The 16,427-nt window shown below is 41.9% G+C and overlaps 1 protein-coding gene across 1 annotated transcript in view; it reads right to left on the bottom strand.

The window, feature by feature from the left end:
• LOC120807162 (dedicator of cytokinesis protein 3-like) overlaps positions 1-16,197 on the bottom strand; it is a 117,241-nt gene extending 101,044 nt beyond the window's left edge. The window contains exons 1-3 of the mRNA XM_040158897.1: positions 16,167-16,197; positions 15,742-15,825; positions 5,741-5,781 (exon numbers count right to left, since the gene is read on the bottom strand). Coding sequence (XP_040014831.1) covers positions 5,741-5,781; positions 15,742-15,825; positions 16,167-16,197 — 156 coding nt within the window. The remainder of the gene's footprint in view (positions 1-5,740; positions 5,782-15,741; positions 15,826-16,166) is intronic.
• Positions 16,198-16,427: the final 230 nt, after the last annotated feature.

Here is a 16,427-nt window from a genome sequence, read left to right as displayed (position 1 = left end):
TGAAATCAAGCATTGCACCAGCTGTGCTTTAACAGCACGTCCCTGTGGATTGTCAGCTTTTCAGCCTCCTGCTGCTCTGTTCCTCCACTTCTGAGAGGAACGGAGGAGCATGACGAGGCTTTGTGGCCCTTGATCCATCTAAAGTAGGTAAATAACAGGAACGGAGATTTAAAAGATCCGGATTTTGAATCTTGACAAGTCTGTTTGATTCTGTCTATTTCTTCTGGCCTTCAGTGTCTCTTGCAACAAAAGTGAAAGAGAGCTGCTGTGCAGAAGCGTGTCGGGTGAATTCTTGATTCCAGCACAGCTGAGTTCTTCGTCAAACAGTGCTCTCTACCGCAGTGCTGTCAGGGTCCCTGATATTTCAGCCGAGGAAGGAAACCTGAGCTCCAACTTCTCCCTTTTCATCATCCCTGCTGTGCTGCATCCCATTGCCCTTGCTGTAACCTAGAGAAATGAATGGCAGCGTGCCGCCCACACCCAAGCTGTTATGTTGGTCCACTATAAGTCGAGGTTTTCTCTGGAGCTGCAGTCTTGGAAGCGCTCAACAAAATCTGATTTTCACCGGGAAGCTAGATTCTTTCACAGTGTCAGCCTTAAACAGGTCCTGTCTGTGAACTGTACAGATAAGAACATCTTTTTAAAACGTGTATTCTGTGTATGACATCTTACTATGATTTAAAGTATATCAACTTACACAGTGTCTGAGAGAGGTTTTCACATGCCACATACGATGTGCATATTGGATTTATGTGGATACAATCCTCCTTTGTTTTATGGTAGCAATACATATCATTTATTGTAAAAAAAAATATGTATTTCAACAGAGAGACTGTTACACTCCAGTCGGCCCCACATCAAGAACCAGTTACCAGTTTTAATGTTGTGGTTTTATTGTCGTCCGATGCTCATGCAATGCAGGGACACCACACATCAGGGTTTGCGAGCGGTGTGCGGACCGAGGCACGGTGGCAACACCACAGACCTTGTTAAGCACCTGAGCATGATGAGGTTGGGCGGCGGCGGCGGCGGCCCGAAGGAGAGGGGAAGGAAGGTGCTGCCGGGGCGGGACACACTTGACTCACTGAGTCAGTGGCAGTGGCAGGAATGATCCCGGTACAGAGGGAGAGAGTGTGTAGCTATTGGTGACGGTTATCACTGTCGCCGACCGTGGGAAGGTGATTCACGTCTGTCTGGGCTTCAGTCGGTCTGTTGATGTTCAAACAACGGGAGTTCCTCGTTTCTTAGGGGTATTGTTATTTTAAAAGCCCATGAAGCTGAGATGGCTGCAATACTCTTTATAATCAAAGAAAAAGTAGTCTGATGTCTTATTGCCAATATGTAGCTATAATTTGAAATAGGTATGGCCTACTTTTTATCTCCATTTTCTGATCGCATCAAGTTTTTGTACAGACTCTCAGTATCGTATTGGTATCGGTGATACCAGCCTGGGTTTGAAATCAGCGGTATCGCACATCACGAGTGTTTGCCTCTCACCACGGCAGCAGGTACTATCTGCAAATGTACCAAAACTTCCGTAACAAAACATGAAATGTCACTTCTAATGAGGGTTTTTGGTTTGTTGGACGTGTTTGTGGGTCGTTGACACTGACAATTAACTCCTGATATATTTTTAAAAACAATCTCCAAGCCAAACCAGAGGTGTTTCTGTTTCTTTTAAAGTATCAACTCTCACCGTCTCTGCCTAAGATGAAATAACAAATACAAAAGCCCAGCAGATGATCTCTCCTGTGTTAATGCCTCTCATATCTAGAACACAGAACACCCAGATGGAAACCAAAAGAACAGCTTGAGGAAACACTGCTGTCTAGATATAGTAAATCTAGACAGTAAAGCCTCTTATGGATCCACAGAGCAGGATGGAGCAAAGTAGAATAAAAGAGAAGGCTGGTGCACAGAGGAGAAAGGGACAGAGCAGGACAAATCACAAAAGAGGTTCTTTTTTTAAAGACTAAAAACCGAGAAGCCTGTTAGCTGGTGATCCAGACATAGTGCTTTAAAATAAAAAGCTGCGTCCATAAAATCTGTTAGGAGACTGACGGTTACCTCATCGCACTGCGCTGCATTCCTCAGACGTAACTGAGAAGTCACGCGTGCTGTCTGATAAGTTAACTTTTGAGTTTTGTCTTTGCCTCTGTAAAACACAAAACTCCGAATGAAAATTGGGAAATGCACATCTACTTTTTCTAACATAATCAGACTCTAATTTTACGAATGGGGCTGCAGCTCCATAAACCGCGTGAAATCTACATCTCCCAATACCTTTTCCAGTCCCTGGTTATGAAGAAGTTTCACAAGATGAACTACCAATTTGTTATATATGAAACACTGTAGGTCCTACTGTAGAGAGGATAATAATCTACAACCGCGGCACATTAACATTTATAATCCTGGGAAGGCTGGGGGTACATTTCCCACTGAGATTAGCTGTGTGCAATTTCCTACACACAGAAAGAACTGTGAGTCAGTTTGGGTAAAAGCATAACCCAGTGTTATGTGTTAAACTTGCACTGGCAGCTTTGAAAATGAAACTTCGAAAAGCAGTAGGGAGCACTGATTAAATTTTATAGATTTAATCAGAAAGTTTCATTGTTGGTTTTTATGAGGGGTAAAATAAGAGAAATAATACTTGCATGTTACTCTAAAGCAGTTATTTCCAACCTTTTTCTGCACTCAGCTGTACACATCAAAAGTGTGTAAAGAAAAAGTATACTGTACAGCATAGCATGCTGTCACCGCCTTGAATGCATTTTTGCTCCAATAAGATGTTTGCCATACAGTGGCAAGAAAAAGTTTGGTCACCCCAGGTCAAAGTTTCTCTTACTGTGAATAGTTACGAGATCAAAAGATGACCTGATTTCCAAAAGGCCTAAAGCCTCAAGACACATTTCTTTAACATTTTTAGTTAGATTACTTTTTTATTTCCATTTTTTTACAGTTTCAAAATAACATTAAAGGAAAAAGGCCAGAAAAAAAAAGGTTTGGGCACCCTGCATGGTCAGTACTCCGTAACACCCCCTTTGGCAATTATCACAGCTTGTAAACACTTTCTGTAGCAGCTAAGAGTCTTTCAGTTCTTGTTTGGGGGATTTTCTCCCGTTCTTCCTGCAAAAGGCTTCTGGTTCTGTGACATTCTTGGGCCGTCTTGCATGCAGCTCTTTTGAGGTTTATCCACAGATTTTCAATGAAGTTTAGGTGGGGAGACTATGAGGGACATGGCAAAACCTTCAGCTTACACCTCTTGAGGTTGTCCATTGTGGATTTTGAGGTCTGTTTAGGATCATTATCCTGTTGTAGAACCCATCCTCTTTTCATCTTAAGCTTTTCTATAGACGTTGTGATGTTTGCTCACAGAATTTGCGGGTATTTAATTGAATCCATTCTTCCCTCTGCCAGTGAAACGTTTCCCGTTCCACTGGCTGCAACGTGAGGCCAAAGCGTGATCCATCCACCCCTGTGCTTAACAACTGGTGCCCTTTTCATGAAATTCTGCTCCAAACATACCTTTGCTCATTGTGGCTAAAACGTTCTATTTTAACTTCATCAGTCCACAGGACTTGTTTCCAAAATGCATCAGGCTTGTTTAGACTTTCCTTTACAAACTTCTGAGGCAGAATTTTGTGTTTTTTGGCTAATGACTCTTCCATGAAGGTCATATTTGTGCAGGTGTTGCTGCAGAGGAGAACAGTGCACCACCATTCTGGAGTCTGATCAATCTTCCTGAACGTCTTTTGCAGTCAAACAGAAGGTCTTGATTTTCCTTTCCAGCAACCCTCAAGCAGTTCTCTCAGAAATTTTTCCTGGTCTTCCAGACCTCAACTTGACCTCTATCGTTCCTGTTAACTGCTACTTCTTCATTACATCGCAAACTGAGGAAAACGCCTACCTGAAAAAACTTTGCTATCTTGTTATCACCTTCTCCTGCTTTGTGGGCATCAATTATTTGAATTTTCACAGTGCTGCGCAGCTGCTTAGAGGAGCCCACGGCTGCTGATTGTTAGGACAAGGTTTGGGGAGTCAGAGTATTTATAAAGATTTGAAATTTGCATCACTTGTCCTGTACTAACAATGAATGTGAAATAGCCATAGCCTTAACAAGCTAATTAAAGTCTGAGACCCTGGTAAAAGTATCTGAGAGCTCAAATCTCTTGGGGTGCCCAGGCCTTTGTCTGGTGCTTCTTTGGGTTTTTTTCACTTTAAAATTGTACAACACAAAAATAATACGCTAATGTTGTTTTGAAATGTTGAAAGAATGTTTTGTCTTTGGCTTTATGTCTTTTGGAGATCAGTTAACTATTCACAGTAACAGAGGTTTTGATCAGGGGTGCCCGGACTTCTTCATGCCACTTTGCAGAGTCTGGTCACAACAAACTATTGAGGGTGTTTCACAACCATTGTATCAAAAAATTCTCTTTAAAGACTTCTTGTTTAACTTGTAGTTTAAAGAATCCTTGTCAGTGTTTTAGAAATTGCTATTCTTTGCTTCATTCTTAAAAGGGTTTTTTCAAGGTATTTGGGATTCACCCAACAACAGTACGATATCATCAAATGGAGCTACGTGTTTGTAATAACAAGACCGTTTCTTTGCAGTTATCATCCTGTAACACTGTTATCATAGTCACTGTGATGTACAGAGCATCTAAACAAGATACGATCAGCGACTATGTACTGAAAGATCAAACCTTGTGCTGCAGAACTGGGTTCCATCAAACAACAGACAGAGTTATTAAATGAATCACACCAACAATACAGTAGTTTTAAATTTCACGATAACATAGCTGTTCCATGGGAATCTAGACAATTTAGGCAGTCTCTGCTAAATTCAAGCATATGTCTGGGAGGCATTTCTCATGCGATGATGAGTGATATTGCCCTCTCTGCTTGTTCATTTATTTAAGATACATTTTGTCTGTTTAGCAAAAGAAATGTTCTATACATTTATTTTAAAATAAAGGTATAAAAAAAACATCACGTGTTGAGTAGCAGATTTGGACGCTACGTTTAAATGAAAATAACAGGAATCTACTTTATCAGATATAAATTTCATAATATAAGCCAATGTTATCAATTACCATCAACGCCAGTAGGCTCTCTCTTAAATCCTCTAAAAACCAAGGACCTGACCTCAGGCGTTGCTGTTGTCTACTCTGGGAGACGTTTCCCGACCGGAGTGTATCTTAACTTCAAAATGGCCACCGCAGCAATATGGTCGCATTAATCACATTTTACTTAGTGCTTGGATGTTTGTTTTGCTCTTTATTTCAACCATCAGTCGGTCCAAACAGTCGCATACTGTAACTTCCTTGTTCAGTTAGTTAATTTTACAGTTTGTTCTTAAAGTATAAAACTCAAACAAGAATCTTTACTTAAACATTGTCCACCATCTGTCTACCACTGTGTGAAGTTCAAAGACAAACAGATGGAGAGAAAAGCAAAGCAGAAACAAGGAGGGCAGAAAGCATGAGGATACGAGGGAAAAGTCTGCAATTTATTTACATAAGTCTCCTTCACATTAGACATGCAGTCAGAGATGCTGGCAATATAGATAACCCATTTCCAACATCACCAAAAAAGAGAAAGACGAATGCGAATTGATGATGTGGAAAGAAAAAGAGGGAATGGAGAAATCAAGAGCAAAAGTTTAAGAGGAGGAAAGTGACATTAGTGAAACAGTCTAAGAGAAGAGAGCTGAAGAGCAGAAGCTGTCACTCTTTCTTACCTTGATATTTGGCTTCCTCGTTGAAAATCCTCTGTACCATCCTGAAAGAAAACACAAACACCGGTGACTAAGTCGGATGAGCAAAGACAGAGATTCCGACAACAGTTAAAAATGGTTATCATCATGGAGTGTGACTGTATATGCAGGGTGACTTTGGCTTGAACATTTACCAACAAGGAGATCCTTTGTTGACACCGAAAAAAAAGAAATCCATCCTAAAAGCACCATATCACCGAATGGAACCCAAGAGCTTCCTCACAGAGTAAGAAAAAATAACCAAAAAGCATGAAAGTCCACCATGCATTGGAAAAGTTCAGCAATACTACACTGATACAGTAAAGTAGTCACTGGTATGCTTCTATTACAAAGATTAAATTATATATTCTGGACAGACAGCGTTAATTTTGTCTTTTCAGAACAATAATCTAACAGGAAAAAGGCCTAAGGGTTTATTTCAGCAATAAGCAAATGTCTCCACATAAAATACAGTATTACGCTACGGTATTCTGTCTACTGGTTTCATGTAAATCTCAGTTAAATTATGGTACACGCCTGAGGTCTACAGTAATCTACATGTACGGTATGTTGGTGGTGAACATGACTGTATTCAAAGCTTTATGAATGTGTATCATGTAATATGATAAAGTTTCATCTGAACATGTGTTTGGTTTTGATTTTGCGCCAACAGCAGGATGAAGAGGATGAAAACCAGTAGTAAAGCAATCAATATTTATTAGCCATGGACATTTAGTCAGTAAGAGTTGGGTTGGATCCCTGAATGAAGTTCCCTATTGGGTGCGTTTAACGTTCTTCAGTAAACTGTTCAATAAAGAACATGGACTAAGGATTTTTGTTAATTCATGTGTAAGCTACAGTTGGTTGCATAAGTATTTGGACAGTGAAAAACTTTTTCATAATTTTATTTCTGTAAACCACCACAATAGATTTGAAACGAAAACCATCAAGATGTGACTGAAGTGTAGACTTTCAGCTTTAATTCAAGGGGTTTCACAAAAATATAACATTAACTGTTTTGGATCATGACCGGCTCCTTTCCTTCTCCAGACTCTTCTCTTTCATCATTCTGGTACAAGTTCATCTTGGTTTCATCTTTCTAAAGGATCCTTTTTCCAGAACTGGGGAGGAATTTTCTTTTTTTTTTTTTAGATGTTTTCTGGAAAGGTCTAATGTGGCCTCTCTGTTCTTGGGTGTTACTGTATTTACACTCATGGAGGCATCTCTTGAATGTAGACTTTGACAATAATACACCTGCCTCCTCGAGTGTGTTCTCGACCTGGCTACATATTGTGACGGGTTTTTCTTCACCAAGGAAATAATTCTGTGATCCTCCACTTTAGTTGTCTTCTGTGGTCTTCCTGGTCTTTTGGTGTTGCTGAGCTCGCCAGTTCATTCCTTCTTCTTAAGAATGTACCAGATTGTTGATTTGGCCTCTTCAAGTTTCTGTCATCTGTCTGATAGGTTCGTTTGGTTTTTTCAGCCTAATGACGGCCTCCTTCACATGCATCACCACGTCTTTGGACCGCATATTGAGAGTTCCCATGAACGGCCGCCAAATGCAAATTTAACACTTGGAATCAACTCCAGACCTTTAAGCTGCTTCATTTGTCATGAAATAACGAGGGGACAGGCCACACCTGGACATGAAACCGATTGATTGTCAATTGTAAAGCTGAAATTTGTTTCAAATCCACAGTGGTGGTGTGAGGAGAAAAAATTACGGAAATTGTGTCACTGTCGAAAATACTTATGGACCTAACTGTATATGCTTAAATCTTAGCGGGCATTTTCAAGAAAAAGATGGTGCCACGGTAACAGACATTTTGGGAAGTGATGACATTTAAGTTGGACTTTAGTTAGAATGAAGTTTAGTCTGAGGTAGGGATTTTCAAAGTCGGACCCTGGGATCAACAATTGTGCCTCCCCAACAGCTGCGGGCTACAACCTGAACCTTGTTTTGTTTTTTTTTACCCCTATGTGTGTTTACATTTTCCAATTAAATCCATTATCCCAATTAAAAGTTTCTGAATGAACTCTTATCAGTTCCTGCTTGCGGTGTAGCCATGGATGTACAGACAGCTATCACTGGGTCAGTGTGATACTGAGGAAAACTTTAAAACGTGATGACTCTCAGCCAAGTTCTGGAGTTGTAAGGAGCATCTTTGTTTTATGCTTTCTAAGCAGATTTATGGATATTTATTCGTGATGGAAATCAGAGACACTAAGAAGGAGTAAGATTGTTGATGCAAATTGCTGACTCTTGACCGTGTTGACAGGCAGGCTGAACTACATTAACTTACTGTCTCACGTCTCTCCCTCTACACCCCCCCTGCAGCTTTCCTGATTGGGGGGGGGGGGTCACGGTTTAGAAACCACAGGTTTAAGGTAAGGGCTGCAATCTGGTGTGGGTGAAGTGTGAGTGTGCAAGTCTCAGAGAGCACAACAGTTCTTTCCAGGTGGATGGACATTCATCAGATGCCTCCTGGAGTAGAAAGCTGTCATGACAGTTGACTCAACTTGAAATAAAACCCAGACAGCTGAAAATGACTTGTATCCAGGGACTAAATATGTACAGGAAAGCACCCAGACATCCTCTCAGACTGTGGGAACATCATTTGTCTCCATCCGAGTGGAAATAAAAGGGATTGTGTCTCTTGCTCCTGCAAATGTAAGGCTTGGGTGACCGCTGCCTGTCAGTGACAGAGTTAAGCCGAAGAGACATTTCTATCAAAATGATGCATGTTATACTTTGGCCTTCTTAGACTTCTTAGTTGACCAAAGGCTGACATTATCTGAATCACCATGATGTCCATCTTGAGCTCTATGGCAAACACTTTTTAAGACATTTCTGAAAAGGGTTAAAAGTAGATAATTTCCCTGATAAACAAACATAACCTGTTCTGTTAGAAAAATGTTCCAGTGATAAAAATACTAAATCTGCATTATTTTCATCTTATCTTCTTGAAAATCACGAGATCCATTTCTCAGGAGTTCTCCACAATCTGATATGAATATGGAGATGGAGGCTTAATTGGCTGGTTAATTAATAACCAATCAAGATTCATTTATCACCCTCATTGAGATGGCTGAGTTTACTCCCCAGCCTCTCATCTATATGGTAATCAGACTGGGGCTGGACCAGCAGTGTCTGGGCCTATTTGTAAAGGTTGAAATGAGGACGGGTGTGTGTGTGTGTGTGTGTGTGCGTGTGTTTCTGTAGCTGAGTGTGTTTACTGCATCTAAAAAGCACAAAAAAACGGCTGAAAGATAAAACATTCATTTGTATGTGGGAGTGTATATTATTATTACATCTGTGAAAGCAGAGATGACAGAGCGGGTGTTTGTGTGTGGTACCTCCATGTGCACGCAGGTGTATATATATGTGCCTGATTCTCGCGTTGTCCCACATTCATCCTCTGAGGACTCATCTTGCCTCCTGTACCCAAACGGGTCCCTAAGTGGTAATTAGAATAATCCTTTTGCACCATTATCAAAATAATTCAAATTAATAATCACTGCAAATCATTTCTAAGTGGGCAGAACTCAAGGAGCCACTCTTGTCGAGTTAATGCAGGTTCAGACTGAACTCATTATGTATACAGCATTAGACTGTAAATGCAGGCTTCCATCAAACGATCAGATAAGCCAAATGTGGGTCTTAAGTGATGCTTCACATCACCGTGAAGCACTGAGCACGCCTCGAGCTGGTTCACATAGAAAAGGAATCGCTCCTTGATGCAGTACTAGAACCCAAGAGGGCGTTTTCATTGCAATTACAGTTATGACAGTGATTCCCTAGAGGTGGGGGCTGCTGCTTCGCCGCCGAGCTGCTCACGGTGAACACGGTATCCTCAGTTCGCACAACACTGCCGGTGCGCGGGTATTGGTTGATTGGGGTCAATTCAGCAGATTGTGCAAACATTAATAAAAAAGCAGGTCAAGAAAAACTTGCTGGTTGTCATAGCAACAAAAGAATTCTCGGGGATCAGGTTGCCTAACCACCAACCACTTTCCCACCTTCCGCCCTTTCAGCTTGGCTCTGACAGGCATCGCCACTCACTGCTCACCTGGCCGACATCCTGGAGTGAATGTCAAGGCACAACCTAGAGCTCAGCCTGGACGAGACTGAGCTGGTGCTCCCCCAGAGGAGAGGGTCCCCTCAAGGTGGTGCTGCCAGCTGTGACGGCAAGGAATCCGGGAAGGACCCTTTCTTGGCAGAGATTGCGGCGATTCTTTCTTTACAGTATCAGGAGGATTCGAGAGGCGGGCCCAGATGCTCATCCAGGCATTTGTTGGACTCCCTCCTTGCTGGAGCCCTGAGTGTAACATCAGACCTCTGCAGCGAATCCAGAACGCTACTGCCGGCCTTGCAGTCAACCGTCTCAAATTTTCACACACCACTCCACTTCTCCATTCATTGACTCCCCGTTGCTGCTCATATCCAGCTCTGCTGCTGGCCAACAGGGCACTGACGGGAACTGCTCCTTCCTACCCTCAGTCCACGGTCAAACCCTACATCCAGTCCGACCATAGCCCGTCTCTGCATGTGGGCTTTCAGCGGTCAGATTGCTCTGAGGACACTGTGGTTGCCCATTTTGGTCAGTCTCTTCTCAGATCTGGCTCCACAGAGGTGGAATGAGATCCCCACTGAAATCCGGACAGCAGAAATCTCAACAACCCTCGCTAGCACCTACTTATGTCTCATTTCCCTAAACACTTGTACTGAAGCTCTGAACATGATTTTAGTTTGTTTTTTTTAATGAGATGCACTCCCAGTTTTGGAGGATATCTAGCTCTTGCTCCTATGTGGTTTGAATGCACTTATTTAAAGTTGCATTGGACTAAAGTGTCTGCCAAATGAATAATTAAGATTATTAATGTAATGTAATGGCTTCTTTTGTTCAGAGGAAACCACTCGTTTCCTAACCGTTGGCTGGTGGCTAATCGCCACTGTGAAATTGTAAACACAGTATCGAATAATCATCTAATATAAAGTAATTAAGCAGAAGCTTTGCAAAAAACATTTTGGTTAGGTTAGCTCAGCCAAATCTCTTTTATTGCCATGCTCATTACATATCATGGGTGGGAAGACAACTAATTAGGAAAGCCCACATTTATAGTTGAAATTACCCACAAAATAACCGCAGTATACTTACTGGTTGTTTTTCTCCACTAATGGACAAAAAAACAGAGTCTGCTCTTCCGTCTCACTCTGAGGATGAAAAAGATTTAATGTGACTTCAAGCTACAGTAAGTCTAAACATAGTGCTTTTGGCCTTTGTAGGTGGCCTTTATTCTTATGCCAATGTTTTCCTCTGTCTGTATAGAAAACAGATAAATGGCCATAAACCATTTGTGAAGGAGATCCACTTGTTACTATTCGGGGATGAGTGATTGAATCTGTTATTTCCAATATATTAAGTAAAACTGTGTGAATGGTAGAGGAAGAATGAGTCGCATTTGACCCGTCGCTAAGTCCCGCCCCTCGAACGCAGACTGGCCAATCACAGCGGAGCATTCATGATCGCTTTACACTGTGATCTGGAGGCTTTAGTTTCTATCTTTATCTTTTTAATGTGTTTTTGCTGCTGGATCAGTTCGACATCCTGGATATATCCCTCAAACGCATGTTGTAGACCTGTAATTGCTTTTTCATATTTCCAAAAATTGGATACTGTTTCTTCAGGGAGTGCAGTTAGTGACAGTGTGGGCGCCATGCTAGCTCCAGGAGCCTGACGGACCGGCAGCGGCTGACGACAAAAGGACAGGGCTTAACGAAGGGTCAACTAAGGCCAAATGCTGCATTTTACAACAGTCAAATTTCTACGGACACAGCTATTTTTATGTGCTTCCTTCACCAAAGAGTGGGTCAGGAGTTTCGAATGTTGCCTCCTTCGGGTTGATCTGTGGTCCATATCATTTAAAATCCATCAGAATTGACTCCAGAATTATGTCTCCTGGTGTTTCAAAGCAGAAAACAGAGCCTAGGACAAGACTGTTTCCTATGTTTTAGTGAACCAAATAAAGAATGATATCTACCTTGTGAACCATAGAGGTTTACTTACTACATGACTCATCTTACCCACATCACAATGTAACGTCAGGTTGTTTCTTCACAGCCTGTTTTTTTTTTTTTATATCTACCTGTTATTTGCCATCTCTCTCCTGGGCATCCACAATAGCAGCGGCTTGCTATGGAAAATTAGTTACAGTTGAAATAATGAGAGGCTGCTCTTAACTGTGTCTATGGGTATTTCAGCAACGCTGACAGTGCTACGAGTTAAAATCTCATGCTTTAAATTGCTGCTACGCCTTTAATCGAAGTCTAATGCTCTCTCAAGTGTTATGACCTTAATCTATAGTATAAGAATGGAACTTGGGGATTGCATTCATGCAACCTGGCTGCAATCGCCATATCACTGTCATTATAGCCCTTGAGCTTCCGCCTGGGCAGGATAATTTGGCATTAGTGCAGGCAGAGAGGTGCTAACCCCTGCGAGGAAGGTGGGGGAAGGCAATTTTAAGAAAGATTTTCCCTGCATCTCGAACACTCAGTGTATTTTGTGGAAAAAGGCTCTGCAGTGTTTCTACAACAGCTGAATTGGCAACGATGACGCATCCACTCACACGTCCTGTTCATGCAGAAGCGTGAGCTCAGTAAAATCCGTAGATAAATGAGAGATAAGAAAAAAGAGAAGGGAGATAAAAATGATCAGCGACGACATTTTTTAGTCAGCACGAAAACATTCTCTCATAAATATCTGCTCTCTAGTAGCCAACCATTGTTGGAGGGTATTTTCTGAACAAGTATTTGCATGTTCAGATAATGACAGGAGCTGGGGGAATTTTGAAATTGCCACGAAGATCTTGGACAAAAGTAAGCCCTGGTTTGCCCAGATAATCACTGTGAAAGCTGTGAAGCCAGCTTGTACCACAAGGGCTCAGATAATCACCCATGTCCGCTGCTATAAGGGCTGCATTTCATTACAGGCGCAAATTAGACGCTAAGTGGACGCCATGAAGTTAGCTCAGCTTTGAATGTAAATCTGTCAGGAGTGAAGAAAAGGAGACCAGACAGAAGAGGAGCGAACAATGTAGAGCAGAGGAACTAGGGAAGTGGAGAGGAAGGATAAAAGAGTTGAGAGGAAGATTGAGGAAAACTAAGACAACTGGGAAGATAAAGTGAAGAAGACCTTGGGCGATAACAACAGAGGGGGTGGTGGAGGCCAGAAGAGAGAAGCAAAGTGAACCCCCATCCTTCTGTGTTTTCCATCAGCTGGACATTTCCCCCTCTCTGTCTCTCTCTCTCTTTGTGATGGGCATTTTGCAACCAGGTAAAGAAAGGCCCAATCAGCCCTAGGCACAGGATCGTTGGTAGCGGCCTGCCCGGCTGTGGCTAATGGAGCAAATACTCAGTCATTATCTGCAGAAGACAGCATTTCCCGGCCTCAGATACATCCTGGTTTGAGCTGCTAATTTCTGCGAGTCAAACCAGGAATAACAATGGGAGTAACATTGGCTAATGACTTGGGCTCTCGTCCAGACCTGCGCTAGGCTATTACGGGCTATTTGCACTCATTATTTGAGAGAACTATGGATGCAGCAATGAGTATTACTTCGTTTTTACTGTGTGCATTTGTGATAACAGAGCCACGGATGTTCATGTGGAAGCTTTTCTATCTGGAACCCACATGAAAATCTGAGGGAAACGAACCTTGATTCACCGGTGCAAAGAGCAGGCTACAATACTGCTGCTACTTCCACATAAAAAAATGTGTGTAAAAAAAGTTTGTTGTCTTTACAGACGACGGAGGAGTCAAGCAAGTCACATATAACCAGTAATTCTAGTGGTTCAGTGCAGTTGTCAACAGTTAGATGAAGGCTACACGTAGTCGCTCTGCAGTACGTATTTACAGGGACCCGACGGATTTGACGCAGGAATTGTCGGTGGTGAAAGCAGCACCCCGTCTATACAGGTGCTATACGAGCCTCCAAAGGTCAAACAGCTTGACTTCTCCGCTACTTTCAGCAATTTAAATAAAAATGATACTTTTACAAATTTTGCGTGCATAACTCTATCAATCCTCAGAGGTGAATCTAAACTGAAACTGTGCATCGTTTACTTCTATTACATGTCACGTCCTTCATGTTTACGCTGACAACTGTTGACCGGTGGAATACGGAGCCGAGGTGACACTGGAACTTATTTCGGTTCTGATCCAGACATTTGTAGCTAAACTTACTACACTAATAACTAAAAACCCAGCCCTGGAACACAGTCCTTTTCATCAGTACGTCGCGTGGTTCGCTTCTTATGTTTCGACGAGGACAGTCGTTTTTTTTCGAAAACAATGTCTGAACTGTTGTTTTTTCTATCCAATGTTTACGTTTTAGCGGCTTTTAACGAACACCACTTCCCACAAGCCGTAGATGTCTGCAGGCGGCTAAATGTCATGGCTCGAGAGAAGAGGCGAGGCCATGAGCGAGTCGAGGGGTTGAGGTTAGTTCAGACATGTCTGGATCAACAGCAGGACAAAGAGGACGGAACGCTTGAGGACTGAGAGCATTGGTGAGTGTTTATGGATATGGATGAAACCAGGTTACATGTTGTTAGTACCCACACTGGTGCACTGTATTTTTTTTCATGGGAGCTGTGGTTTTTTTTTTCTGTGCTCGCAAAATATTCTGCGTTTTCCCTCATTAAAATCCCGAATCACGATCGCTTGTCTTAGAATATGGAAAGTAAACTCCAGGGACGAGCTTCATTTTTTCAGAGAGAGTGATGAAAGAAACGATGAATGAGAGACTGTACAGAGTTACAGAGGCCAGTGGTTTCAGCTCTCCACCATGGATGTGTCTGTGCCTGACTGTGGGAGCCTATAGAGGACTATATTGAAAAGATAGTGTAAACTTGAAAATGAAAATGGAATTCAACAACAGCTTTATAATTTTCCACACGTTTGTGTCATTCCAGTAAGAATTAAATATAAAATGTAGTAATCCAATTAGCATTTTCATTTTCCTATTCTCACATGAGCGTTCTGTGACCATATTTAAATGAAACTGGAAGAGGTGCGTGACATGTCATTTTCCAAGTTGTACCTCGCTGTACAGTGGACAATATTCAAATGTTAATTCAAATTTGAAAATAAATACAATAATACAAATTTCCAATAGACTGGGGGAGCTGTTTCACATTTCATAGCATTTAAATATTGTCTACTGTCCAGCAGGTGAAGTCTTTGAAATATCAAATGTTGTGTTCATTTTCATTTTAGTTGTGACTTGAATATTGCTTTGCATAAATGGAAAATCAGGTTAAATTGTCTATATTGCATTTTAATTTTCAAATGGAAGTCACAATTAAATTCATTGCTCCATAGCGCAACTAGTGGTCAAACACTCCACAAGGTACTTTTAAAGCAAAATAAAATTCCCTCACATTAATAATAGGATTCATCCTTAGGTTGTCCATCCATTAGTTTGTAGGATAAAGAGAGCAGCGTGGGAGCAGGCACCTTATGGAGGTTATTCAGTGGTATTTCTAATCAAATCTGTTGTGTATATACATTTATTTTCACTGGAAAACATCCTGCTTGCTTGAGATGACCTTGTCAACAGTTCAGAGGTTTAAATGAACCATGGAAGATCACTGAATAGCTCCATTAGTACCATAAGAGCTGCTCTGTGACATTAATTACAGTTATTCATATTCAAAATATAACTCTTTGACATTCTGGTTGCAGGTTTCTTAAGGGTTCTTAGTTTTGACAACCAACAGGTTACAAGATTTCCCTCCTGATTTTGATTCTTACCTCGTTTTTGCACGACTTTGAATAAGACCTTTAAGATGCAACAGCTATCTCTGACCCTTGAGAATATTTACAGTGATCACTGGTGCTTTCGTCCTGTGCCAGCGCGGCTGTACCGAACCGACGACCCCGCAGTATCTCATGAATGTGTCCATCGGGTAGAAGTCTTACCTTCGTACTTCTCCAGAATCTGAACTGTCTCTCCCACCTCCAGAGCCAAACCCTGAGTCACCGAGCCCCGGAAGCTGCAGATCACTGTCGGAGGAAAAGAGAGGAAGGTGAAAACGTTGAAGTCTCAGCTACTGCACTGAAATATGTGCAACACAGCAAGAAAACGAAACAGTTGCAACATCAAGGGTTGGTTTCTGAATTTTAGGGCAGCGACTCCTGTCATCATTCATTAATCTAGCAGTATTTTTTTTGAATTCTTAAAAGAAAAAATTCAACAGCAATTTCTTTGTGGGCATAGTTCACATGTCACACGAACACCGAGGCTGCGTCGTCATCCTGCCACCGTCTCTGTCTGCCTGTCCCGCGACAGCGGCACGACGCTAGCACCGGAGCCTGACGGAGCACATCCGCAGCCCCTGCTGTACCAGGCGTTGTGATATGGTCAATATTCCTCATGACCGCACCAGTGCACCCCCAAAAACAACAGACCTCTGAGCTTCTTCTGCTGTTGCAGTCACTGCAAGTCACTCTGTACAGGACTAAAATAGAACATTTTGAAATCTCACATAAAATAAGAGCCATTTCTGTTCAACCCATAAAGTTTAAACCGGACAGGACACTTCCTTTATCCTCAGCCTTTCTTTCCTTGTGCAGATCTACACAGCCTTTATCTTTTTGGCTGCCTA

The sequence above is a fragment of the Xiphias gladius genome, chromosome 21 (assembly GCF_016859285.1).
Source record: "Xiphias gladius isolate SHS-SW01 ecotype Sanya breed wild chromosome 21, ASM1685928v1, whole genome shotgun sequence".
Lineage (NCBI taxonomy): Eukaryota > Metazoa > Chordata > Actinopteri > Istiophoriformes > Xiphiidae > Xiphias > Xiphias gladius.
This window is presented reverse-complemented; position numbering and strand designations above follow the sequence as displayed.